Here is a 27,110-nt window from a genome sequence, read left to right as displayed (position 1 = left end):
CATGCGCAGCGCCTCATCTTTGTGGACACGATGCTTTCACTGTTGAAGAGGACGCTGTATTGAGATGAAATTAAAAATAAATAATTCAACTTAAAAACAAGGTATTGCCTTTAAGATTTAAAGAGTTCACAACATTTTGTAGCTCAGCGAATTAATAGCATATCTTACAATAATACCGAACAGCAACTGTCTTACATAGCCTAAGATACTGATCAATTTGGGACCAAGAATCTAAGTGAATCTAGTCCTTTGTGACAAAAAACTAACCTTGTATTTTTTATATTGATGTCCCCCAGTGGTTTAAGTACTTTTGTTTCTTTCTTCATTCGTTCATGAATAAAGCAATCATGGAGGTTAAGTGAATGGCCTTGAATTGTGCTTGATTACAAGCTGCCAGATAGCTGTAATTCAATAATTTTTTCTAAAGCTCTGGGTTTTAATGAAAATGCCCTCTCCATGTGTCTTTTCTTGGTTGCAGGCCAGTGGGGTCAATGTATCGGGGAGGAGTGTGGTTCTGGCGGGGTTCAGACAAGGACAATATGGTGTGTCCACATGGAGGGCTGGACTACTCACCATTCCCACTGCCACCACATGGACAAGCCGGAAAGCCAGCGTCACTGCTTCAAGGTCTGCGACTGGCACCAGAACCTCTTTGAGTGGGAGGTGTCAGACTGGGGGGGCTGTGTTCTTGTCCCTTTCTTTTCCAACGAGCTCAAGCTTAGGACGACTGAGTGTATTACAGCACAGCATGGCATCCAGAGGCGCAAAGTAAATTGTGTCCGCACTTCAAACCATACTACAGTCACCTTGAGGATATGTGAGTTCTTTTCCCAGAAACCACCTGTGGAGCAGGCGTGCCTCATTCCCTGCCCCCAGGACTGTGTAGTTTCAGATTTCAACTCCTGGTCCAGTTGCAGCAAAACCTGCGGCGCTGGCCTGCAGCATCGGACTCGACATGTCCTGGCCACACCAATGTACGGAGGCGCAAGCTGCCCCAACTTAACTGAGACCAGGACTTGTTCTACCTCTGTTGACTGTCCTGCTGGGGAGGGCGAGTACCAGTACAGCCTTAAAGTAGGGGCCTGGAGCGAGTGCCGACTACCCCATCACAAGGATGCCCTTCTAAGTGGTAGGACCACAGTGGACTTTAGCGCCAGCTCCAATGAGAACAACACAGTCACATTGCACACGCAGGCTTCTCACCACCACGCCCATCACCACCACCCTCATGCGCACAAGTACCCCATGTCATGGGAACTGGAGGTGGGATACAAGTCACGACAAGTCCGCTGCACACGGAGTGACGGCAGGAATGCTATGCTGAGGTAAGCCAATCACAAGTGCTGTAAGGTGCTGCGTCTTTCATACAGTGAGAATGAAAAAAGGTGAACACGAGATGAATACATGGGAAATAAACACACAGTGAAAAATAGGGCATTTCTTAAGGTCCAAGATAAATCCAAGATTATAATGAAAGCAAGGTGGCTGTGTGAATAGAGCTGGTTTGTAGTTAGTCTGGGGAACAGACCTGTACAGATAACTGGATTCTCCTCACATTAATCTCTTTTTCCACTGATGTAGAATATAAGGTGAGTATTAAAATGTGCTCTGTAGCTGAATGTGGGTGTGTGTCCGGTGTAATAGTGTAATTGTTTTTATGGTTGTTCCACACTCGTATTGTTTCGTAACATGAGAGAGACATGATCGATGGTCACCCCCCCTCATGATCCCAGTGGGTCATATATCTCAAGTGGAGGTGTATTCAGTGAAACTAAATGTTTTTATTGATGGTGGTTATTTATTCAATTATAACTGGATTATGTGAGAGCTGGTGTTTCAGCAGTGTATTAGCATGGTGGTGAGGCACTATTATGGTAAATGTCAAGTGCTGCTCCCCTCCTGTCCCTGCTGTTTGAGCAAACCCTGGTATTTGGATTTGATAAGAATGGATTTTATTGCACATGCCCACACACAGAGCAAGCACACACACACACACACACACACACACACACACACACACACACACACACACACACACACACACACACACACACAAAATAATTTCATGTAAATTATATAGACTAAACAGGCTACTATACCATCTACTTGGTGTAGAATGACACTATTAGCTGTCTGTTGAAATCATTGTTGAATGCCATTCATGAAAGCCATGGTGTCAGCAACCACTTATCAATAACATCCCGTCGGAAGAATGCATTTTTTTATTGTTTGACATTGCTTTTATTGCAGTCATGGGCAGCACATTGCAGTTGCTAAATAGAAGCTAAGCATGGCTTTAGGGATATTTGTGATTTGTTTGATATTTGCATGTTTTTATCTCCGACAAGGCAGGTTCACTGGCTTTATGACATATGAGTGTGAAGGGACCATTTACAGCACAGTGCCTGATTAGCATGGTATTTGCTATAAGAAGTGGGATTGGAGCTTTTGAAAATGGATTTCCCACCTGAGTTCTGCCTCATTCTACTTTTCTAATTACAGCCTAATTACAAAGTATAATTCTTAAATGAGCATTTCCCTCACATCTTAATAACCTACCTAATTAAATTTTCCAAATTAAACAATGGAATTGTAATTACATGACTAATGCAATAGTTTAAATTTTTTAAGTGAGCACTTCAGCTCTTTTAGCTTCTATTCTACTATTTTTGTAAAGGCTGACTGTATGCCTGAGACCTGTGTTTTTATTATTATGCTGTATAATAGCTTTGAATATTATATTATTATTGAATATGTAGACGAGAAAGCTGCAAAGGTCATCTGTTTAACAGGAAATCAAGACATCCACTAGTCAAGCAGATGGTATTTCTTACAATTGTTGTCATTATTACTTCATACCCACCAATCTATTTAAATCCCAAACCACACCTAACATCTGTCATGCTCTCTCTATATTGCACATATAGCAACTATATTGTCAAACAAAGATGTTATAATATGAAACAAAGTTACTTTAATGTTTCTCAATTGTAGTATTTTCTTCTCAATCCACAGTCTCTGTACCAAGGACAACTCCCCTCTCACCTTCCAGGCGTGTGTGATGCCCAAGGACTGTCAGACATCTGATTGGTCCTCATGGAGTCCCTGCTCTAAGACCTGCCGGTCCACCGACCTGTCCCCTGGTTACAGACTCCGGTCAAGGATCATGACGCACATCCCTGTCGAAGGAGGGAAACAATGTCCTGCCCTTGAGGAAAAAGAAGCTTGCCACATCATAGGAGATTTACTTCCAAACTGCCCCAGGTAATTCTTAAGTGTGTCGATTATCGTCGTATTACCTCATTTTGAGCTCTCAAATCACAATCCTCAGAAACAAAAGCTTTGTTCATAGGTAATCTCCTGATGCAGATGTTTCTGCATAAAATGTCAAAGTCTAAAACCAAATAATGATTTTTAATTTTGCTACTCCGAGCTTGTTCACCTGAATGATTAGGAGATAAAGCCTCAAGGCTACAAATATATCACTATTAAATTACTTTGTGCATATTTGTTTTGGCATAACCTCAATTACCTTGTGATACCCAGAATAACCTAATGTACTGTTGGGAGTTTCTGACCAAATGGACATGCCATGGATGACAAACAGTGTTTGACACAACCTCATTGTTTTAGGAGTGATTGAGTTGATATGGGCTTTGGCTAATATTTCATTCAGTAGACAAAGTAGTCAATAGAGAATTATTTCCCCTGCTGGTAGATTTTGTTTTATTTGCTAAATCTACATGGAGTGCCTGAGAGCAGAGGATTTACATGATTAGGGAAAACTCATTACAAAAATTAAGCGTTTGATAGATTACTACAGGCTGTTGTTCTGGTAAACTGCTCCAATATTATTGCTTTCTGCATCGCTGCATTTTTCATAGTTGAAAGCAAAAAATTTTTTTTAGAAGTTTTGAAATCAAAATAATCATGCCTCCCTCCTCCTGATATACTGTGCGAGAGGCTCTTGTCAGACTGCTCTTGGTAATTTGTCTTTTGCTTTGGAGGACTTTTTGGAAACAACTGCCACATACTGTGTGTATGCTGACACGTTATCCTTTGATAAATGCATTCATTTATCAATTGTTTCTGAATGGACTGTAGCTTTGTTTCTGAAAATGCACAAACATGATGCTCCTTTGTACTTCCAAAGACATATCAAACAGTAACTCCAGCAGTGACTCAATTTAACTGCTGTTTGCTTGTTCAAATTGCAAATGTGTGTTTTGTGTCTGTGTGTGCTCTGTCAGCTATGTGTGGAGGACCACTGACTGGGGCGAATGTCGCATCCTCCCCTTACTGAGCCAGCAGGACCGGCGGCTGGCTAACATCACTATTCTCTGTGGAAGCGGGATCCAGACCAGAAAGACCTACTGTGTTCAAGTCCCTGATGACTCAGCACCACATCACAGGAAGGAGGGTAAGAAAAAACATTTGACCCAGGGCTCACTGGAAGCACATAGTGACTCAAGAGATATACCATAAATACATTTCAAGTAAACTCAGTGGTGTGTTTTAGCATAACTTATTGAAGTGAAAGTTAGCAGCAAAGTATTATGTTGGTTATGCAGGCCATAACAAATAATAGGCACGCTAAAGCATGTTCGCATTACAAGTAGACAAGAAGATTCATTAATTTATTAAAGTTTACACTTTATACAACAGGGAACTACTACTCTGCATGTGAATTAACACATTTTACATCTAATCTCTTCTGTTTAATTCGTACAAAGCCGGAATGTAAAATCGACACATTGTGGTTGTACGGGAGGTTGTGTGCTGGACTATTTTTTGTATTTCCTGGAGGCTGGAACCAGCGAAGACATCAGGAAGTGACTGCGCCGGGCCAAGAAATCTATAGCCATAGTGGCAACCTTGTGAGACAGTAATGTTCACACCAGAAAATAATTGAGCAAGACACTGAAGACCAAATTACTCCTGATGAGCACAGCAGCATCTCTGCCATCGATGTGTGCGTGGGTGAATAAGAGGCACTGTGAATGGCTTTGTTCTGTTCAGGTTATAAAGTGCTATATTAGGAAACACACCGTTGTTTTCTTAGATCCTTATCCTAAGAATAAGAATATAACCAAAAGTAGTGCTTGTTGGAGGATGATGATATATCACATAGAGGGGCATTAACATCTTACATTTTATACAACAGTAATATTTATTACATCAGATCCCTAATTTCCTCTTTAGATAACAAGCAAATCTCTATTTGGCATCTTTGTGAAAGTACCCTTTCTTTGAGTGTACTGTAGAAGATATTTGGGACAAAACAATGGGTATGGCTACTAGCACTTCTAGGCAAGGCCATAATTATTGTCTGCAACGGTTTATTTGCTCCAGAACCAGACAAAGCATCTGCATGTCAGCATGTGCAGGAAGGGGACCAACAGCCCATCAGGAAGGGGACCAAATTCTGCCACTGTTAATCATGAATTATCTCAAAATGTACACAAAAACATAATTTTTACAGCCAAAGTTTAAAAGTAGTATCTACGTTAGTGTTTTCAGTCTTACTTCCTTTTCCCATTAATGTTAGTGCAGGAAATCTAACTGACTAAATCACTTTAACATGTAGGGTGGACATAATGGCATGAACAAATGTGATAAGGCCTATTCCATTATAATGTATACGTGTTTATGAGGTTAGGAAATGTGGCTGATACAGACTTGAAGTGTGTTTTCACATTGGATTAAATATGGCACATCAGCTAGAGGAAGAATTGATTTACTTTAAACATTGAGCAGAACTTGATCGTCTCTCCCTCTGTGAATTGTTTGTTATTATGCATTATCATGCAGATACAACAAGCTGTAATGACATGTAGACATGAGGCATAAGACAGGCTGCATAAGATAATGAAGTAATTCAATGTAGAGAGTCTAAGTTCGGAAATAAGACAGTTACTGAAGTTAGTTAGAGAGAAACACAGCTCATGTTATGGTTTTGGCAGTGCTGCCGGTCTAAGCTCGGCTGAAATGTGTCCGTAGCACCGAGTATCAAAAATCCATACACCAAAAACAAGGGGTAAATGTCTTGTCAGGTTCATAATCTTGTTAGTTATTTTTATTTATCAAATACTTCCTGATTTACATCAAAATGGGTCCATACTATTTTATTAAGGCAACATTCCTGTACAGATGTTTGCACAGCAGTTGAATTGTAAGATGTATACATGCATTTCCAGTGATCACCCCCATGGTGGACATGGTAAAAAATCTAGGATTCATTTATAGTATATATGTCTTTAAATGTAAAATAATGAATTGATGATTATACATGTGTTGGTTAAATTGATCTAAATATTGTGTTTATTGTAATGTCCCTGGGAGCTTCCTCTGAACCAAATCAGTTTAACTGGTTGTGAAGCCTTTATTAATATTTTTTGCTGCTCCCAACTATGCATAAAGGAAAGCATTTGCTGCTGTGTTTTTATTGTTCTGCACTTGGCTTTGCCCATTTTTAACTTGGTGCAAATACTAGAAACAAAGAAAATAAACAGCCTTTTTTCTTCAGAGGTTACACGCATTAGAACTTAAGAATAAAATATAAAACCTAAACGTGGTCATGAGCACTCTCAATCTCTAGATTGAATCACAATTGTAGGTATCACTCAGTTTGATGAGAAACATCATCATGTCAAATATGTCCTATCATTAGCTGTGTTAACAACCCAGAGACACCACAGGTTAACTAGGTTTTACGTGCATCCAAAGTAAATTACTTTTGGTAATTGCATTAATATGAATAGAAATGAAAAAGGCAGAATCACCAAGGCAACCAGCGTTACTGAGTGTTTATGAACTTAAAAATGCTTCAAAAAGCTGTGCTAAAAAGTGATACTCGTTTACAGAATTTCAATTAAACAAAAGGAAACTTTTAGGCTTATAAAATCAATCATTAGAAGAAAAAACTAAGAGCATGCATACCAAGTATTTCATTTATCTTTTTAATTAGGCACAGTGGGAAGTTTTTAATGACTTTTAACTATAAGCTGCTCTTTTGTAAATCACACTCTTTCTTGCCTAATAAGCATAACCATTTATTTATAATAATATATTAATTTTGCCCCATCCATATTTGTCTTATACTTGTCTACATGCCATAGCTGAGGGGTTTTAGCAGTTGCTGTGGGATGCCCCTTTTACTCGGCAGATATGGTCATAGAAGTGCTAGATCACAGGTGTATTTGGACAGTGAATATGTTAGCTGAAAATAGAATATCAAGAAGGGCAGCTCTTTGAACCAATGGATGTGAGGGACAAAGATCAATACGTCAACTGTAGCATTTACCTTTACCTAATGCAAACAGATGTGGCTGTAGTCTGCAATATGGAGAGCCACTTGCTCTGGTAATGTGGAAAAAGAAATCCCTGTGTTGTGAAAAGGCAAAGAAATACGATCTCATTCTGTGTGAGACACTAATGTCAGAGCCCATTACAGGTTGCTGAGGTTTCTGTGAACTCCAAATGATACCAGCCATGCTTAGCGCTGAATTGGTTATGTTGTGTCTTGCCTTAATATCTTCGTGTTCAGCTCCTGTTTACTCCCTTAGCCGGCCGCTGTCCTCTATTTAATATTCTCCTGAGCCAGACGTGAGACAAGACAAGCAATTTTCCTTCTGTTCTTTATCTTTTCTTCCTTTATTGGTCCTCCACAATAAGTTTACTAAATCTACCCTGTTTCTCACCACAATATACAACATTTGAAACTGTAGCCTTTACTAGTACGATAAATACAGTCCCGTCTTCACAATCAGAACTAAATTACGTCCATGCTTTTCCATCCGATGCTTCATCTTCTTCACTCTCTCAACATCTAGCACATACTTCTGTTTGCATTTCATTTACAAACATATTACAGTACCTGACAGCAATAACACACACATGCATGCACACATGCACACACGCACACACACACACACACACACACACACACACACACACACACACACACACACACACACACACGTCTGAGCTTGACCCGCTATATCCTTGCCTGTGATCCTTGTGTTTGGTTAGTATCCAGGCCTGTGAATGCCAGGCTGTGCGCTGGTGAAGAGCCCCCCTTGGCCGTCCAGCACTGCTCCATCCCTTGCCAGCACCACTGCCTGCTCTCCCAGTGGTCACCCTGGGGTGCCTGCCGACATGACAACTGCAAAGAACCACAGGGGAAGAAAGGTATGATGGAGTAAATTGGATGCAGAGCCACATGTAAATTTGCCAACAGTGATTTATGTCATTGGAGACAGTAGTCATAATGCAATAATGTGTAGAACATGTTTTCAAAACTAAGAATAATTATCCTATTGTAAGATATTGATAATACATTTTTCACACGTCACCTCCCAGCAACAATGCCTGATGCTGATGAACTAAGGTGTAAGATAACTGCTGACCACTGCTAGCACGAGTTATAATCAGCTAGTTCATGTACAAATTGGATGACACATGATAGCTGCTGTAACAAGATGTAACGATCCTATAAAAAGATCAGGGAATTATTTGAAATGCCAAAAAGAAATGTTGATGCGTCATCCTTCCAACTGTCTTCAGTAGCAGACTACTGTCCTCTCAGAATCATGTTTCACAGATGGACGGACAGAGGGATGGACACAGTCCATCCAAAGGATACTACGGATTGCTAGCTAACAAGCTGATATTATTTGAAATTGAAACTGATAATTGCACAGATGGGCCAGTGGTGAAATCATAAGCACTCAGTCAAAAAACAATTAACTGTTGAGCTCCATTACAGACACTGTAGCCATATTGTACATTTACAATCAGCTGTTCACAGCAATTATTGTTGCCTAGGGTCTAAGTACCTTCAATATAATATATTTAGATTTTCAATGTCCAAACAATAGATTGTGTCATGCTTTGGCAACACTGAAACTGACAGAGAGAGAGAGCGAGAGAGAGAGAGAGATTGTGGCTGGTGGAGGCTAAGAGAGAGAATGACAATGCAAGAGAGCGATGTCAGAACAGCAGAGATGCAGTATATGTTTGGATTGCAAATTGTTTGTTGATAAGCACTCTGGAAGAAGTTTGTGATAGTGCTCTGAAAGAAGACATTACGTGTATAAACCACAGCATACGAAAGACAGAAAGAGAGAACACCTCTAGTTCAGCTCTCAATCTCTGGGTCGGTGAAAGGAGTTACAGCAGATAAGATGCTTCCTGTGTGTGTGTGTGTGTGTGTGCGCGCTCGCGCACAAGGTGTGCTCAAGTATCCGCCGCACTCGTGCTGTCTGAATGTTCTTGTCTTTTTTCACAGGTGAATGCGTATCATATCTGACTGCTTTAGATGGACTACACATTGTGTGTGCAGTGTAGTGTGTGTGTTTTCAGTCAGTGGAGGAGCTGTTGAGTGTGTTAGTGATGTGCTAAAAGGGCATCGTGACCCCGTCTCTGCTATGAGTAAATGTGCATGAAAGCCCCCCGGGGAGCGACTCAAGTGTAGATTGTTCAGGTCAGTGCCCACACTCTCCAACACTGGATCTCTATGGTATGAGCCAGCTCCTCTCACAGACAGTGTCATTAATATATTTCAAGAAGTGAAAAACACAGCATCTGCTGTTTCACACAGGGCTCTCTTGTGGCACCACGTCTGTTGATGGCATTCATAAAGATTCAGAGCCCACAACTGATAGAGTATGAAACCAATAGAAAATCACTTGCAGTGAGCTCTGTGGCCTGTGAAGCAGTGAACAGTTATTGAGTAGCAGGGCATTGTTGTGATCCAAGTCGTTCGCCCGTGGTCCTTGAGCTGCAGAGAATTTCTTGCTCCTATTGAATGTACACTTTGTCTTTATGTTTCACAACATCAGAATAAACTGTGATCTGTCTCTAACCGACAGGCCCTCGGGACCCCAGTGTTCAGGTAGAAAAGCCAACCAGCCAAGATGCTTATGCCGCCCCCAGCTTTGCTCTCTGGAAAATTACAAATTTAAATTGCCTTGCAGTAGCTTTATGTGCTTTTCACATTTTTTCATGTTATCTTGGTCTATCACATTTTGCAGCTATGTGGGAAAATGAATTGAACACGGGAGGTTAGTGGATAGAATTTTAGCAATGCCTGTACTTGAAGTCTTCAAGCTGGAGGGAGGGGTATTTCTGAACAACAGTGTGCTAAAATCGCTGGATGGCCCTTTTTTCCCTGAAATAAACCTGGTATGACCAAGAAACCTTTCAATTATTAATATCCATGGGGGCATGCCCACTAAATAGTTTTTTTGTGGTTTGGATGTGAGTAGCACTAAGTGCTCTGGGCAATGCTGCAATCGATCCAAAGTGTCTTTGCTTTGTGAGAGCACTCTCGGGCAGCACCGCTCAGATCAGGCTCCTGAACTGGCGTCTCACACCAGTAGATGGTTGGGGTATGTAATTTGTCCAGTGGGAATCCTGGGGTTAGACAGTTCCACCTGTAGAGGGAAAAAAAACTTTGGGACCGTTCTGCTAAGTCAGAGCTGTGGTAAAATGAGCATGGCTCAAAAAGTAAAGCTGCTGCTACTCAAGTGTCGTCAACAATTACTCGGGGACGTGCTGGAAGCTGGAAAAAGCATTTTTATTCTACCATTTTTCATCTACAAGAAAATGTTTCTGTGTCATCAGAGAATTGGAAGAACTCAGTAGTTGATAGAGACTGTAGATTTAGAGCATGAGGTGTCACTCAGTAGGAACCCTTTCATGAAGAAATTGATTTTTTGGGCATTTTTAGGCATTTACTGACAGGACAGCTGAAGACATAAAAGGGGAGAGAGAGGGGGAATGACATGCAGCAAAGGGCCGCTTGTCGGAGTCGGACCCGGGCCCCCTGCGTCGAGGAGTAAACCTCTATATATGAGCGCCCGCTCTACCAACTGAGCTATCCGGGCGCCCAAAGAAATAGATATTTAATGAAAGATCCAGCTTTGAGAGAATCAATGTTTTGCTAATTAGGCAATTGATTGGGTAATTGGCTTAATGATAATTAATGATGATGTGTCAAAAATGTTGATCATGTTATTGGACAATTTGCTAAGCACATATTCAAACCATATTTAGAGCCATTTATTGTTCTCGTCATGTTGTATCTCCTTTGTCCTTCTGCCATTGTCATTTTATTTTTCTTAAAAAATAGAACATATCATCCAACATTGTGTCATGGACAAATGATTAAATGTAAAAGCAGTCTAGCCACTGCATTAGCTACACCTAAGATGCATTAAGGTAAACCAAGTAGAAAGTACTGTACATCGTTAAAAGCTGGAAAATTGTAATCCAGTGGTCTATGTCACTCCATGGGGAATTATATTTCTCTCTACACTTTCTATTTCTATTCTCTTTTTCCATATTCACTAAAGGCCCACAGTGACGTTTTGCGCAGGTGAACTGGAAGAACATTGGCACAGCTTAAAATTGTATATGTACATAAATAAGTACTTTAGGCACAAACTACACCTGGTTTTTCCATTGCCAACTGCCTCAGATAAAAATCTGTCTTTGATGTGTAGCATCAGGGCCACTTTTTTATTAAACAAACACAGTGGGGGAAAGACTATACCCAGGTCCAATCCTGGCTTTTCTTAGTTGTAGTTCAATTCAATTTTATTTATAATATCAAATCATAACAAGAGTTATCTCAAGACATTTTACAGATATTGTATGTCTAGACCACACTATAATTTACAAAGACACAACAATTCCAGTAATTCCCCCAAGAGCAAGCATTTAGTGCAACAGTGGCGAGGAAAAACTTCCTTTTAGGCAGAAACCTCGAACAGACCCAGGCTCTTGGTAGACAGTGTCTGACGGTGCCGGTTGGGGGTGTGATGAACAGTGGCAATTATATAGTAGTAACAATAAAGTTAATGCAACTATGACTAGAAATAGTAGTTGTAGTAGTTCAGGGCGTAGCAGGGCACTGCAGGAAGTAGCATGGCGTAGCAGGGCGCTGAGCAGGACCATGGCGGCAGCTGCAACCATGATTTAGGTGCCACCCTAATCCAAGGAAAACTGCGGGGCAAGAAAACATAAGGACTCTGGGGAATAAGCTGCTAATTTCTAGCCTCCTGCTTAAATGTGTATTTTTCCTGACTATTAATGGCTCACAGCTGGTCCATTATGATATGATTGAATTAGCCAATTAAATATGTAATGCCTATTAGATTGTTTTATTTGTTTACAGCAATAATCCAATCAAAGGACTATTTAAGAACTACCAAAGGTCTCCCACATTGAGTTTTCCTAACTCTTTTTTATTTCTACAACATCAAGCTGTTTTTAACTAATATTTCCTCACACATGGTTGGAAAAAGGTATAATTGCAGTTCTAAAAAGTGTCTTCTCTTCAACCAGTATTCCTTACTGCTTATTACTCAGGCTCTGATCTTTGCAATCACTGCTTTTTTCTCATTCAGCACAAAGCTAGCGTACTATTCAATCATGATTTCTTTTCACTTAGATGATGACTTTTCTGGTTCACACTAAACCATCAGATAAGAATAGCATTTCAGCCTTGAGGCTTATTTTAGTCATATTAGATCTAAATTACATCTTTGGAGAAATCAAATGTGAATATCTTCTTCTTAACTATTACTGGAGGCTACAATATATTTTAGTTCATGATTTTCCCATACCCATAAATGCATATTACATTTTTAGTAAATAAGGAAATAGTGGCATGATTTAACACCTTGAAACAATACAATACTTAATTTACTATGCGCTGGTTTTTCACTTTCTTGTGAAATAAATATAACAATTCAAGGTTGAATTTGAGCTGAAATGAGCCGTTATGATGGATTTCATTTCTACCACTACAGAGATGTTCAGTATGTGCTAGTGTGGAGCTAGTGCACACCTCAGCTGGCAGATCCCAATTTAGTAATGGAAATGGCAGCAGCAGTAGCGAAAAGACAGTGAGACTTAGTAATTGGAGAGGCAGGTGTCATTGTGGAAGGCTCCAACTTTTTTAAAGCACCATCTCCTTTGCCGTGCCATTCGGCTCATTATTTCCCTCACCTCCCCTTCTATCTCTTCTCACTTGGAAAATGGGATCCAGGTGAAGATCTTTTTTTAATGTTTTTGTATTTAGTTGATCAATTAGTCCCACCACCCCATAATATGTGGGCTCATACATTTGTCTCAGAAAAGAAAGAGAATGTGTTTGTTTGTAATGTTAAAAATGGGATGGAAATTGGTTGTTAAAATGCAGTTGAAATCTTGTTCCTCCTAATTTGTAATGTTAGTGCTTTCTAGGTTAACCTTTTTTTGATTTAGTTTCCTAGTTTAGTTACTGAGACACACTTTCCAAGTTCAGCAGCTTTTTGGCATCTTTGGCTACTTTTTATTTTTATGTGTGCTCATTGCATGTGTGTCTTTTACTGTAAACTACAGTGAACAATATCGCCTTGCAGAAGGAACATTTGAATGCATGAGTACATGAAAATAGGAAATATATTGGTAGTCTTTTTAAAACCAAGTGATCATACTCTTTTACACTGTGTGCCTTGTCTTCCTTGTTAAACATAAAGATTTTCTAATTGTGAATTTTAAGTAATACTAAAATGTGGCTAATGATAATAAAATCAGTGCAAACATATAGCCCCTAACAACTAGACAATCTAACGATGAGTCTCATAATACCAAGGAAGCCTAAATAGAAGCTAAAACTGAAATGTAAAAGAATGTGAGTTGAATTTTCAAACCTCTGATTGTATCACTGACAAGTTTAATGAAGTTTGTAGGAAATATAACAATGCCAGGAGTCTTGTGGTGGATAAAGAACCAGGTGATGATCTACATTTTGAATCCCCAGACTGCCTGGGAGAACTGACGGGACTGAGCAGGTCACAAATTGGCATCAACCAGCTTTTAGGTTAAATCTGGCTATTTACCAGTCCAAAATTCTCTCTTTGGGTATATCAACACTTTTACAGCAGTTTCATAAATCTACTATACATTTAACTTCATTAATACAAAGCCAAAATCCCATTTACTTAATACCTGTGGAGAAAGTAGAAACAGATTTTGGGTCTCACTCAGCACCAAGCTATAGATCATACTGTGAACAGCTCCTGGTGCTGAAATTGAGTCTAATAAGTAGATGTAGCACACTAGTCTCTCCATTACTATATATATATATATATATATATATATATATATATATATATATATATATATATATATATATATATATATATATATATATATATAACACTTATATGCAGCATAATTTCAGGGTAAAGATAATTGCAACAAAATGATATTCCCTTCTGATTTTGCTGTAAAAGGAAAAAAAGCCTTGATGCAATGGCCAAGGTGCTATGGTACCTGACATGGCCAAACAAAAGTAAAATAGACACAGACTCCTCCACCCTTTCTTCTTTCACATGGTTTTCATGATTCCCCTTTAACTTCCATGGTTATCAGAGATGCATGGGAGCTTTTATTAGGAGGACTATAGCATAGTTGATGAAAAACATGAATAACTGATCACAGCAATAATGTCCAGTAAAGTCCACATCATAATACTGCATTTTATGGATTGGCTGAGAGGGGTTCTGTATACTTTGTGTGTGACAACATGCTCACTGTTGTACAGGAATATCAATTGCTTCTCTGACAACCTTTTCCTGTTCCCTCTCACCCCCCCTCCTCTTCTCTGTCAGGTTTCAGACAGAGGAGGAGAGAGGCGCTGTGGCAGTCCAGCAGTCCTCCGGAGACCTGCCCTCATCTAGTGGAGTCCATCCCCTGTGAGGATCCTGCCTGCTACCTGTGGCAGGTCCAACAGGAAGAAAGATGCATTCCCACTAAAGGCTCCTGTGGTCCTGGAGCTGCAGCCCAGAATGTGACCTGTGTCAGCGCTGAAGGTACACTCCTCCATTTGCATCCTAAGGGAATAGGTTGCATCAAAATTAAAACCCTCACTCACACCGTGGAGATTTTCTTGGTAGTTCAATTTGGCCTTCTTCCAGCTAAGGAATGTTTTTGACATGTTTTTGACACAAATATGCTTACTTGCTGTCTTGCCGTCAGTTAGATTAGATCGTTAAGAGGTGCTGGTAGACACCTTTTGTTACTTTTGGACAGAGCCAGGCTAGCTCTTTCCCTGTGTTTATAGTCTTTATGCAAAGCTAAGCTAACTTAACCGCCTCCTGTGTGTAAAAATAAAAGTTTTTTAAATTAAAGTGGAAATTAAAATAGTATTGATCTTCTCATGCAAGTCTTGGCGGTACAGGGAATGAAGATATTTTTTCAACATCTTAAACTATTCCTTTCAAAATTTATGAATGTCATAAAATGACAGAGGTAAAAAAATCACAGTTTGCTGTACAACTCTCAGTCATAGTTTATGTGTTTAGTAGTCAAATTATTACAGAAAGTTGGAGTAGAAATAAAGTAATTGATTTACATTTAAATGCATCTGTTCTGATTTAAATGACAGTTATGAAGATTTGCCATTGCTTAGTATTAGTATAGACTCATGTATTTTTCTTATAACTTCAAGGTGGTAACCCTAGACTGCAACATGAATTAGACTAGATCTACAAGTAGCAGTATATTCATCAAGGCCATAGTAGAGCTGTATAATCAGTGCTGTGGTGCGGACACATAATGTTATTAGTAACAATGTGATCAGTAACAATGTGATGCATGAACTATCAGGTATGAATGTGATCCATTGTGCTCAGACATATCCGCACGTTGGGTGATAGGAACATCAGCGTTAACGAAGCATGCATTATTCATGAGGATCCATCACTGAGTTTATGGGCACAGAAAACATTGGACTGATTAAAAGTCAGAATCGCAGCTTCCTACGAGCCATTAATTGCTCATCTCCATAGATTATAAACCTAATTGCACCCTTTTTTTGCCTGTGTTTTATTATTCTGTCACAATGGATCATGTGTATGTTTATCAGGAAGGCAGTGGAGGGTCCAAATGTATTAGCCAACAGGAGAGTCTAATGAGTTTGGACAGGACAACTAAGAATGCAAGCTTTGGCGAGTTTGAGGCAAAAGGCTTATGAAATCATCTGCGTCAGATTTATTGTTAGAGAAAGTTGACAAGTTGTTAACTATTGCTTCCTTAATTGGCTCATTGGACTTACCATTCAAGCACTGTGAGTTATTTTCACACAGAGTCAGAGCAGTGTCAGGGCCAGGTTGTCAAGTGATCCAAAATCCTTTAAGAAGCTTGTTTTTTATACAGTGGGACTGTATAGTAGCGATATACTGTAGGTAAGGACTAAAAGCATTACAAAGCAAGGAAGTATAATTCACAATCTCACAGCTAGTACTGTATGTATGAAAAGCCATGCAGGATAATCATTTCCATTTTAGATACATGCAGTTTTTGCTATGAATGGTAGATTTTAAGTATAGTTGAGCTGAACCGGATTTGGATAAACTGTCAAACTGTCATCACATATGAGGTCTACTAAAACATCTAGCTTTTCATATCTACACAAAGCAAATGCTGAATTATTTTAAAATATTGAAATGTTGTGAGACATAAAGCATTTTCTATTTTGATTTTAGATGTTTGTTATCATTAGTTCTGATATGACTCCAATGAGAAATGATGTTTGGCAGTCTGGCAATCCTCGTTTCAAGGATTTGACACTGCTAATGATGTCAGTTGTTTTTTATTCCAATAAAATTCACCATCTACATGCTCATTACACCTAATACAACCAACACCACAAGGATTGTTCTTAAAACCAGCATTGTTGTGTTTTTCTTTTAATGAATTGAATGGTGGACAGATGGAAAAATGATTAGATAGACAGAATAAGTTCCTATTATTATTATTATTATTATTATTATTATTATTATTCTCAGTGACCCCCTTTAATCATGGTCAAGTTTTTCTCCAGACAGAATATGCTTTTATTTACTTTTCTGTTATTCTTGACATACATTCTGTAGACCTTGGAAAAAGCAGCCGCTAATTGCTAGTCTGTCTGCACATTCAGACTAAACACATTCAAGCTCTCCTTCTCAGCTGTTACACAAGTAGAGATGATGGACATTTTGTCTTTGCAATTCGGAAATGTTGAAAGAAGGCAGACATGCTTCTCTCCTGGGAAGAAGGCCAATGTTTTGCCAGTATAAAAAAGACTTTGAAGTCTGGGTTTATTCAAAGCTGAAATAACTTCTACTCACAAAAGATTCCCTATCAATCAAACAAAAAACAACTCTTATGAAGGAAAGAAAAAATATATATATATATATATATATATATATATATATATATATATATATATATATATATATATATATATTAATATATAATTTCATTTCAAAGTTGAAGTAAAATATCACCAGGCCTCCTACTCTGCTCTGATCCGCTCATCCATCCCTCAGGCTAAATGAGCAGTGTTGGGCAAGTTACTTCCAAAATGTAATACATTATAGATTACTAGTTACTGTCATTTGAGAGTAATTAGTTATATTACAATATTATTGTCTCTGAATTGTAATGCGTTACACTACTTTTACATTACTTTTGAGTTACTTTCACCAAAATAACAGCTTGTGAATTTCACCACCGGATCAATAAAGTCTCCTCTTTGTCCAATTTAATACATCATAGATTATTCATAATTTGTATAATTAATATAAATATGCAAAGTAACTAAAGCTATAAAAATAGATAAGTAAAACGTACAATAGGCAAGTGTTTGTTTATAGCATGTTTGTTTATAGAACTTGAATAAGAAATTCATGTTGTTTTGTTTTGTTGTTTAATGTTCAATTAAAGTGTGATTAAAACTCACTATTTACATTATTTATAGTTCTTGATTTACAGCTGATTTGTGAAAAGGTACACAACCTTATTTAACAGTAATTTAGTTTTACTGCGAACCGTTGCAGGAAGTGCTTTTATTTTGAAGTAAGCTACACGGAAGTTGTCTGTTGTGTATTCTTGCTAGCTTACTGAGATGCAACATGTCTGTCCAGCTTAAGTTGTTCACTTTCTTGTTTGTAAAACTGCAACATATTGAACAGTAAATGGTGACAGTAAAAGGCAAGTGTTTTTGGTCGTCATTTGAAGCCATTCCACTACAGGCGTAGTTACTCTCCACGGCTGATAAAATGCAATGATATTACATGTACCAAGCCTCAACATTAATTCCCGACATGTTTATATCTGTCAGCAGCTCGGACACACTGCTGTCCGCGATGACATAGCGTCACCTGTTGGGACACAGATGTTGTCCGTACCGTCTCTGGATCTGGCTCTGACCGCGGGAACAGAAACAGGACAGCTCACTTCAACGCAGCGTAATAACTCCGGAAAATAATGTCCATCTCGCAAATGTATCTGTCTCTGCAGTCATCTCAACCATCGAATACATTACAATTCACATTACAATTTTTCCTGTGAAGAAGTGTGTTGCGGTGTTGGTGAATTCTTAAAAAAAACAATGCACCACTAAATGTTGCATTAAAATGCGTTGTGACTCGCGTTACTGAGATTGTAACGAGTATAATATTACCAAAATTTAATTAGTAATCCGTTTTATTACTGCGTTACAGCAAAAAGGAATACATTACTGTAATTGCGTTACTTTTGTAACACGTTACTCCCAACACTGTAAATGAGTAATATAGTATAATAACATAATGGCAAATTAAAGCTGCAAGCAGCAATGGATGGGTCCTCACACCTCTGCGTGCGTCGAGGTTACTGGCGGACGCCGCTCCTTGCGACCGTGCATTTGCGCGGCACTCAGACACTGCAAATCGTCACCAATGAAAAGGGAACTCCCTGCTGAGTTCAACGATACCTCACACAAGACAAGTTCATTAGCTGTGAAAAGGGGCGTGGCTAAATTATAGGGGGCATGTCAAACCATAACCAATTAAAAAGGAACTCTCTTCTGAGTTCAATGATACCTCACACAAGACTCTACCTTAAATGGGTCAGCATTTATGAAAGAGGGCGTGGCTTAAACATAGGGGGCAGGCTAAACCATCACCAATGAAGAAGGAAGTCTCTGCTGAGTTCAATGATACCTTAGACAAGGGTCTACATCAAACGGGTCATTAGTTATAAAAGGGGGCGTGGCTAAAGCTTAGGGGGTGGGTCAAACCATCACCAATGAAGAAGGAACTATCTGCTGAGTTCAATGATACCTCACACAATACTCTACCTTAAACGGTTCAAATGTTATGAAAGGGGGCATGGCCTGAGAAAGGGGGCGTGGTAAAAGTATAGGGGGCGGCTCAGTATCATGCTGTAGACCACACATTATAATAAATAAATCATGTAAATCGGATGATGTTTGTCATATAAGGCACATTTCCTGTTGCCACATGGGGGCGCTATGACCAAAAGTCAATTTTGGCCTGTAGATGTCTCGGGCAGATACGACAATGTACACTCAAGTTACAACAACTTCTTTGTTCATCGCTAAACACTCAAAATGGCCGCCACGTCACAGCCACACTGTTCGACGAAAAGTTTTTCATCTTTAAGGTGTTGAGATGGTGTCAGTACCTGATCCGTACCGCCTGTAAAATCCGTTCTGCACATGCGCATAATTCAGCGCATGCGCAGAAACTCAACGTGTTTTACGACACTGCCTGATCAGTTCTACGCTTGCGCGAACACCGGCAAACTTCACAGCTCTATGCATGCATTGGCGTAAGGATGTTTGGACATTTCTGGTTACCAGAAGAAAACATTAGACAGTGACGGAGGGTCGTCCGGCCATCCAGGCTTTCATCATTTCTTTGCAAAATTGAAGGTAATTTGCTAACGCTAGCTAGCCTGAGCTAGAAGCCTTGCTTTGGTGTTTTAAGTCATGACTCCGTCCTGCTTCAGGTTAATCATGCTTTAAATAAAGTTTAAGCATGTGTATACCTCTCACTTCATGTGTTTGTACTTCTATGAAAGTATCAGGTAAAAACAGGGCTACAAATGAAATCTCTATGCGTGACCAGCTAACTCCTAGCAAACTATTATGTAGCTCAATGCTGGACATTTCACCCCAAATGAAAAAGCAAATTACTGTATTTGTATTTGTTTAGTATTTGGTTTAGAAGCCTTTATTGGTGATTTTTTACATTACAAAGTCCTGCTACATACGTAGCTACATATATAGCTAGCTATATATACTCCGCTATGTCGCGTTGGCATGCAGCTACAATAGTTAGCTATGAGTATGCTAACGTTAGATTGTAGTGGAACGAAGCAGTACTTTCTAACGTCAAAAATCGCAGATAAAGGCTTCTGAACCAAACACTACACAATTGGACATGTTTCAGCAGGAATGTGACCCGGAATTGGGGAGAATTTAACAACATTGCCAACTAAGATGACATGTTTACTGCCGTTAGCATGTAGCTACTATAGTGGTATACAGCAGTGGTGGTTGGAAGAGCTGTCATCCTGTCTTCAAAAGGACACTTATGTACGTTTACACTTAATCGCATTAATAATAGACAGTCTATGGTTATTAGTCAAGACGAAGTATTAAAAGTAAAAACATTAACATAAACAACACAACAACGACGTCGCTACACGGTTTTGGATCAGTGAAAAGTCTCGATTGTTTGTAGCTATGACTATTGTATAATAAACATTTAATAAAAATGTTGTGATGTTTGGTCGTAAAGTGTTTCAACGCATGCATGGTACAAATCGCACAGGGACATAGTTTTCTACTACGTAATTATGCGCACGCGCAGAACGGCTCTTACAGGCGATACGGATCGGTACTGACAGATGGTACAGACCAAATTTGAAGTCCATCGGATGAAATCTCTAGGAGGAGTTTGTTAAAGTATTGACCCTTTGCACGTGACGTCACGCTCCACTCGCGCGAATTATGAGCGCCATGACGGAAGAGCTATGCTGTAGATGGACGGCAAGCTAAACTCGTACGTTTTTGTTCGTGTTTGTGTTCTCACATTCACAATCTGCAGAGTAATCTTTACCAACACAAGCATGAAGAGTAATCCTCACCAACACAAGCATGTGTATGTATTGCCTTACTGTTTTAAAAGAGTGATAAATAAAATGATCCTCAACCAGCTAGCTGCCGTGCTAACCAGCTGTCCTGCTAACAGGTCCAACCCGATGATGACCCACATAACTAGCTAACATTGGTTATTCACTGACCTAGCTACATATCCAAAAAAGAAAGCCGTTCCCTTGATCATTTAACTTAACACATACAAAAAATATTGGTTAAATTAAAGATGACATGGCACGGAAACTAGCTTAAAAAACGAGTTAAATGATGGTCTGCGGAGCTCCTACCCCGGCTAGCTGACGAGCTAGCTGCAGCTAGCTTTGGACTGCTCGCTAGCTGCTGCCCATCGCGTCGTAATATCCACCGGTCAAATCTAAACATAGGCTACACAGCGAATATAATCACAGATAAGAAGATGGCTAGATGTTACAATTATGTGTGGTTACTACATAGACACTCCGTGATTTACTGCATGGATTAACGTGTGATAGATAATTAATGAGTGCACTTCCCAGAGCTGGGATGTGTTCAGGCATGCATTAGCTAGGAAGTTGCATTGGCACACCCAGTGAACAACGGTATGTGGGTAGCCACGACCGACCATGTCCTCTAAAAACATGGGCTACGTGTTATATAAATCTTTACTTAAGTAAAGAATAGATGTTAATACAAAATAAACCCGAGATTGATGTCTTATCTTTGCCATTATGAGGTACCTCCCCCCCCGTTAGCGTAGCATTGCGAACCTGTAACCCAGCCAGCTACAAAGAACTGGGAAGCATCCAGACTTTTAAAAGCTTTGAGATCAGCACCAGTATATGGGGATACCCCGTTTACCACATAGTGGTACAGATCGTGTGGACTGAAGTCGGGCAGAGTCGGTGATTTAATGAGGTCCGTGAAAACAGAGGGAGAACGAATTAAGGGTCGGTATGCAATCCTGCATTCTCCAACTTCTCCAAATACTGCTCTTTGTGAGCACCTACCAGATGCCCTAACTCGACCGATAACGGCACGACAACTTGTTGTTCAATAGAAGAAGCCATATAAAGCCATAAATACAGTCTATTTAGTGTTATGTATTTCAAACAGATTGAAACTATGAAACTTTCCGCTCGTCTACTACTACCAGCCTGTGCTTCCGCCGTCCGTCATGGCGCCGTCACGTGGTTTGTGTGTTTGCAAAGGGTCAATAGCACCTTGACTTTAAGGCCTACTTCCTGTTGCCACTAGGGGGCGCTATGACTTTGAGTAAATCTTGTCCAGTAAATGTCCTCAGAGTTGGAGTGTTATGAATCCTGAAAAGGTTCGAGCCAGTTGAACAATGTACACTCGAGTTACACCCACTTCCTGTTTCGGCGGCGAAATGCACAAAATGGCCACCCCGCCACGGAAACGCCCTATGACGAAAAGTTTTTCTTTTAACAACTTTTCATATTTAATGTCTTAAGATGGCACAGACCAAATTTGAAGTTTAATCGAATTAAATCTCTAGGAGGTGTTTGTTAAAGTACGACGTGGAAATGGCAAAAATCGCACACATTTTGAACATTGAATTCAAAATGGCAGACTTCCTGTTGGGTTTAGGGTATGACTTCAATGACGTTTCTTGTGCGTCTTGACATGCTACATATGTCTACCACGTTTTGTGAGTCTACGTCAAACGCACTGCAAGGGCTACATTTTTGTAGGGGGCGCTAGCGAGCCATTTTTGTGCGCCTATTCCCAAAACCCTTAAAATACATACATTTTCACCAAACTTAATGCGCCCGCCAATTTTGGTGAGTTTTTGAATATGTTAAGCCCCTCAAAAAGGAAATTCATTTGCCGCAATAATAATAATAATAATAATTCCTTCAGTTTCAATAGGGCCTTCGCCGCTGTCTGCGCTCGGGCCCTAATAAGTCTAACTCACTGTGAATACCACTTCACAATATTACTGGCCCACTCAATATTTTTTACAGATACAACAACAACAACAACCTGAAGGCCAACTCCACTTACTCAACTAAGCTCTTTGTACCTAAGTGGATGAATTGTTGAAGATAAGTAACAGTCCTCTCCAGAAACAATTGCAGCGATGGTCATCTGTTCAAACGCTGATTTAATTTGGACCAGTCTGTTTTGAGATAAGAACAAAAAAACCTTTCTACTATAAAAAAGTTTATGAATTCTTCACAAAATCTCAACTGATTAGAAAACAAATGGCTTTCTATTTCCATTTTAATACCAGAATTTGAAGGTGCCATTTTCCTCAGATAATCTCCCACATTACCTTTGTCACACCAATTTAGGAAAGTATTACATAAGATTTTAAGAAAATGTTCCAAGGACAGTTTGGTGCATTATATCTAATGCACCAAAATGTGTAAAGAGTTTTCAATAATATATTACAGTTCTGTGAAAAGTGCAATAGGAGTCTGGAGCTGCTGTTGCAGGAATGTTTAGACTGACTGTGGAGAGTATAGTACCTGCATACATAGCCTCTATTCACATGGTTTCAACCATTTTCACTTTTAAGTGCTGAAAATATTTGACAATGTGAGACAGGCGGAGAGGAGCGGGAGGTAGGAGTTAAGGCTGCACAATATCACATATCGCGAAAGGTTGTGACACTACGAGATTTTTTATGTTAGTTGAAAGAAAATATGAGTAGAAATCTGCACTTTAAAGTGCAACTGTCATTATTTTTTAGTGGTGCCTGTTATTGTCAATTCAATGTTAAATTTTTTCAATAAAAGAATGTTTATTCGCGATTTGTTTTGCACTGTGGTATTGTTGTTAATGTTTATTAATGTTAAATTTTTTCAATAAAAGAATGTTTAATCGCGATTTTTTTTTATCGCGATTCATCGCTGAATTTCTATAGTTAATCGCGATTAATCACATATTTTATCACTTGATTAAAATTCTATTATTTTGCATTTCAGAACAGTTTTTAAGTACATTTTAACAATGGAAAGCAATTCTTACCAGTGTTACCTTGATTGGGAATCAAATGAATGCAAAGAAAGTTACTTTATGAACTTTAGTTTAAGATTTGTATTTGTTATACAATAAACTTATTTTATTATTATTTACTGTAAACAAAAGAAAAATGTGTGAATCTGTCATTATTGGACAATTCCTCCAAGTACCTAACTAAAAAACTAAAAATCCCTATCCTTACCAGAGTCACTATAGTGTTTAGTAACTCCTAAATAATGTTGATTACTCACTGACGTCCAGTGATCACCGGATAATGAGACAGCGTTTGCACACCTTGCAGCAGTTCCAGTTGGGCTGCTTTCTCAATTCAATTCAAAACTTTATTGCCATGTCAACATAGTTGATTGGAATTTATCTCTGTGTCACACATGCTATGTATGCGTGAAAACTACTGTCCCCCTCGACGGCAATGAGACGGGTCAGAATATGCCAACCGTAGTACGTCTTTAAGACCCGAGTCCTCTACGATGCTGACAGGTCTGCAGTTAGTTGCCACACGTTTTGCAAGAGCTGTAGTAATTTTTTGGGATTTGGTTTCATCCACAGGTCGGCAAGTAGCACTCTCCAAAATAGTGCTTTGCCCGAGTGGGTAGCATGCTAGTGGGTAGCATCAACCAGAGTCAACGTTAATTAGCTCCATAGGTGGTAGCTCAAGCTTGACGTGCTTCGGTGATATTTAAAAACATTCTTTACACAATGTGCATATGGCTTTCGACTTGTCTACTGAGCCGTCCGGCAGTTTTGGAAAATAAAAAGCGCCATTCAGAAGTGTTAAATAAATTAATAAATGCCGGCATGTGATTAATGCGATTAAAAAAAAATGAACGCGTTATGCTCGGCCCTTAATCGCATCACGATTAACGCATTAATGGTGACAGCCCTAATTTAAATTCAACAAGCAATTTGTATTTTAGAAGAATAAGAACTAAGTACATTTTAATATCTGTTAATTTATCGCAAGTAAAATCGTTATCGCGATATTCAACGTTATCGCGTATCGCATATTTTCCTCATATCGTGCAGCCCTAGTAGGAGTGACATAGCTGCAAAGATGAAAGAATTGTTTACAATAATCTGATATGTTGCCATAAACAGTAAGCACTTTCAATAATAGCAGCTTGCCTTCTAATCATTTAAATAAATTAGCTGACATACCTGTCTTTTTCTAAAAAGAAATGTATTTGTTTTGTGTTTGCTGGGTTCCTCAAAGATGTTTGAGCTGTAGTTCCATTCTGTTTATGGAACAGAAGTGAAAGGTTTCTGGGGAAAAAACAAACAAACCCTGTCTGCAATCCAGCTCATCTTGGTCTGTATGTTTGATTAAAGACATTTCCGATTGGAAGGAACTCCCTAAGTAAGTCAGTCTATTGCCCTGGTCTAGTTTCACTCTGTCCCCCTTTTAAGCAGAAGCCTTCTCTCTCATTCACTTAAAACCTGCCTTAACCCGGCACCCAGTCAAAAGAACATTCATACAGTATTTGGAGCTTTGGATCATTGGGTCATTTACCTCACTGAATCTTAAGTTGATTTCAAATTACAGTTAAACATGTACCTTTTATTACCTGGCTTGTTTAAGTGTATGCTGTTAATTGTATTGTGTTTACTGACCGTTGTCTACTGTCTTTTCACTTCTATTTAGTTGAGTTGAAGTAGAGGGAGAAAATCATGATATTCTTGACCAAATACCTCAATATCGATATTGCGGCGATATTCTAGGGTTGACAATTGGTATAGCTTTCTATCTAGATAAATAATCATCAGTAATGTGGACATAATGTCTAAGTGGGGAAAAGGCAAATAATAGAACAGCTAAAACAGTCTGGTAAGTTCAGAAAAGTACATCACTTTACTGTAATGCAGCCTTTAACACCAGTAAAAGACAATACTTATGTCATATCACGATATTACGATATCCAAAATCTAAGACAATATTTAGTCTCATATCACGATATCAATATAATATCGATATATTGCCCAGCCCTAAGTTGAACTCTTATTAAATTGCTCTACAAATAAAGCTTATGTTCTTACATTATGTAATAAGATCAGGTTCACATCAGCTGCTGTACGTTGAGTTATGTTTTCCCACCAAAACATTTTACAATGTGTTTAAAAGGTGAATTCTGACAATGTTGTCGGTGAAAGACTTTGGTTTTTGTGTTGAAATCCGATTAAACAGACACCTTTACATTTTCCTTTACAAAACATACAAATACCCAACTCGTATTGATTGCTGAGGGCCGAATGGTTCAGTTTAATGTCAGTGTATTGAGTCACTCAGAGCATGGGTTTACAAATGCTCCCAGTGTGCAGCTGCATTGGATGAAGATATTACAAAAAAAAAGTTAAGCCATGAAGGTAATTTTTGTTGATGTTAACATATTTTTACACCCAAGTGGAATAGGTGTTTGAACTGGCAGGTACTTTTTAAGATTGTGAACTTTAATTAGGTGCCCAAGAGATACGGAGTGTTTTCTCCACTTTACTCCTTGATTGAGTAACCATTTGGTTTCCAATATAACAGCATAAAACTACTTGCATTTCAAAGCTTAAAAACTTGTGAAGTTGTCTGAGGAAAGTTTATGGTGGGGATTTAAATTATTATCTATGGCTGCTCAAGCAATCAGAAAGCATCTTCTATCACCTAAAGCCCAACTTTTATTGCTTAGCAAATACTAAGGTATTTCCTTAAACCACTCAGGTATAGATGAGATGGAATAAACTGTCCCAGGCGTGTTTAAAGACATTTTGGGGCTCAGCCATAGACATTATATAAGAATGGACCAACAGATCCCGTTGCTCTGGACGGAGACCAGTGAAGGCCATTAGTAGCACTTTTCCGGTGATGGCTGAGCGTTACTGTGCAGCCTCAAACTGAGACAGACGATGTAAATGTGACGTGAGCAACGTGTCTGAAAGTTGTAAATCTTCTGGTAGCTGTGCCAAGAGAAATCTCAATCTTTCCGAATATTGCAGAGACCGAGAGCGTAGGTATATGTAAGGAGATAACATAGGCACAGGCTAATTATTTCTAACTAAAATGCTAGTTAACATTAGTAATTACACTTAAACAGCTAATGTGAGATGAAACGATACTTTTCTTACGAAAGTGCATCAATCTGGTGCGTCACAC

The 27,110-nt window shown here is 39.0% G+C and overlaps 1 protein-coding gene across 1 annotated transcript in view; it reads left to right on the top strand.

Annotated features, from left to right (window-relative positions):
• Positions 1 to 27,110, top strand: part of thsd7ba (thrombospondin, type I, domain containing 7Ba) — a 171,992-nt gene that overhangs the window by 75,903 nt on the left and 68,979 nt on the right. Inside the window, exons 5-9 of the mRNA XM_078262875.1 lie at positions 479 to 1,325; positions 3,016 to 3,264; positions 4,251 to 4,420; positions 8,032 to 8,190; positions 14,667 to 14,867. Of these exons, the coding sequence (XP_078119001.1) occupies positions 479 to 1,325; positions 3,016 to 3,264; positions 4,251 to 4,420; positions 8,032 to 8,190; positions 14,667 to 14,867 (1,626 nt within the window). The remainder of the gene's footprint in view (positions 1 to 478; positions 1,326 to 3,015; positions 3,265 to 4,250; positions 4,421 to 8,031; positions 8,191 to 14,666; positions 14,868 to 27,110) is intronic.

This window comes from Sander vitreus, chromosome 11 (assembly GCF_031162955.1).
Source record: "Sander vitreus isolate 19-12246 chromosome 11, sanVit1, whole genome shotgun sequence".
NCBI classification, from domain to species: Eukaryota; Metazoa; Chordata; class Actinopteri; order Perciformes; family Percidae; genus Sander; species Sander vitreus.
This window is presented reverse-complemented; position numbering and strand designations above follow the sequence as displayed.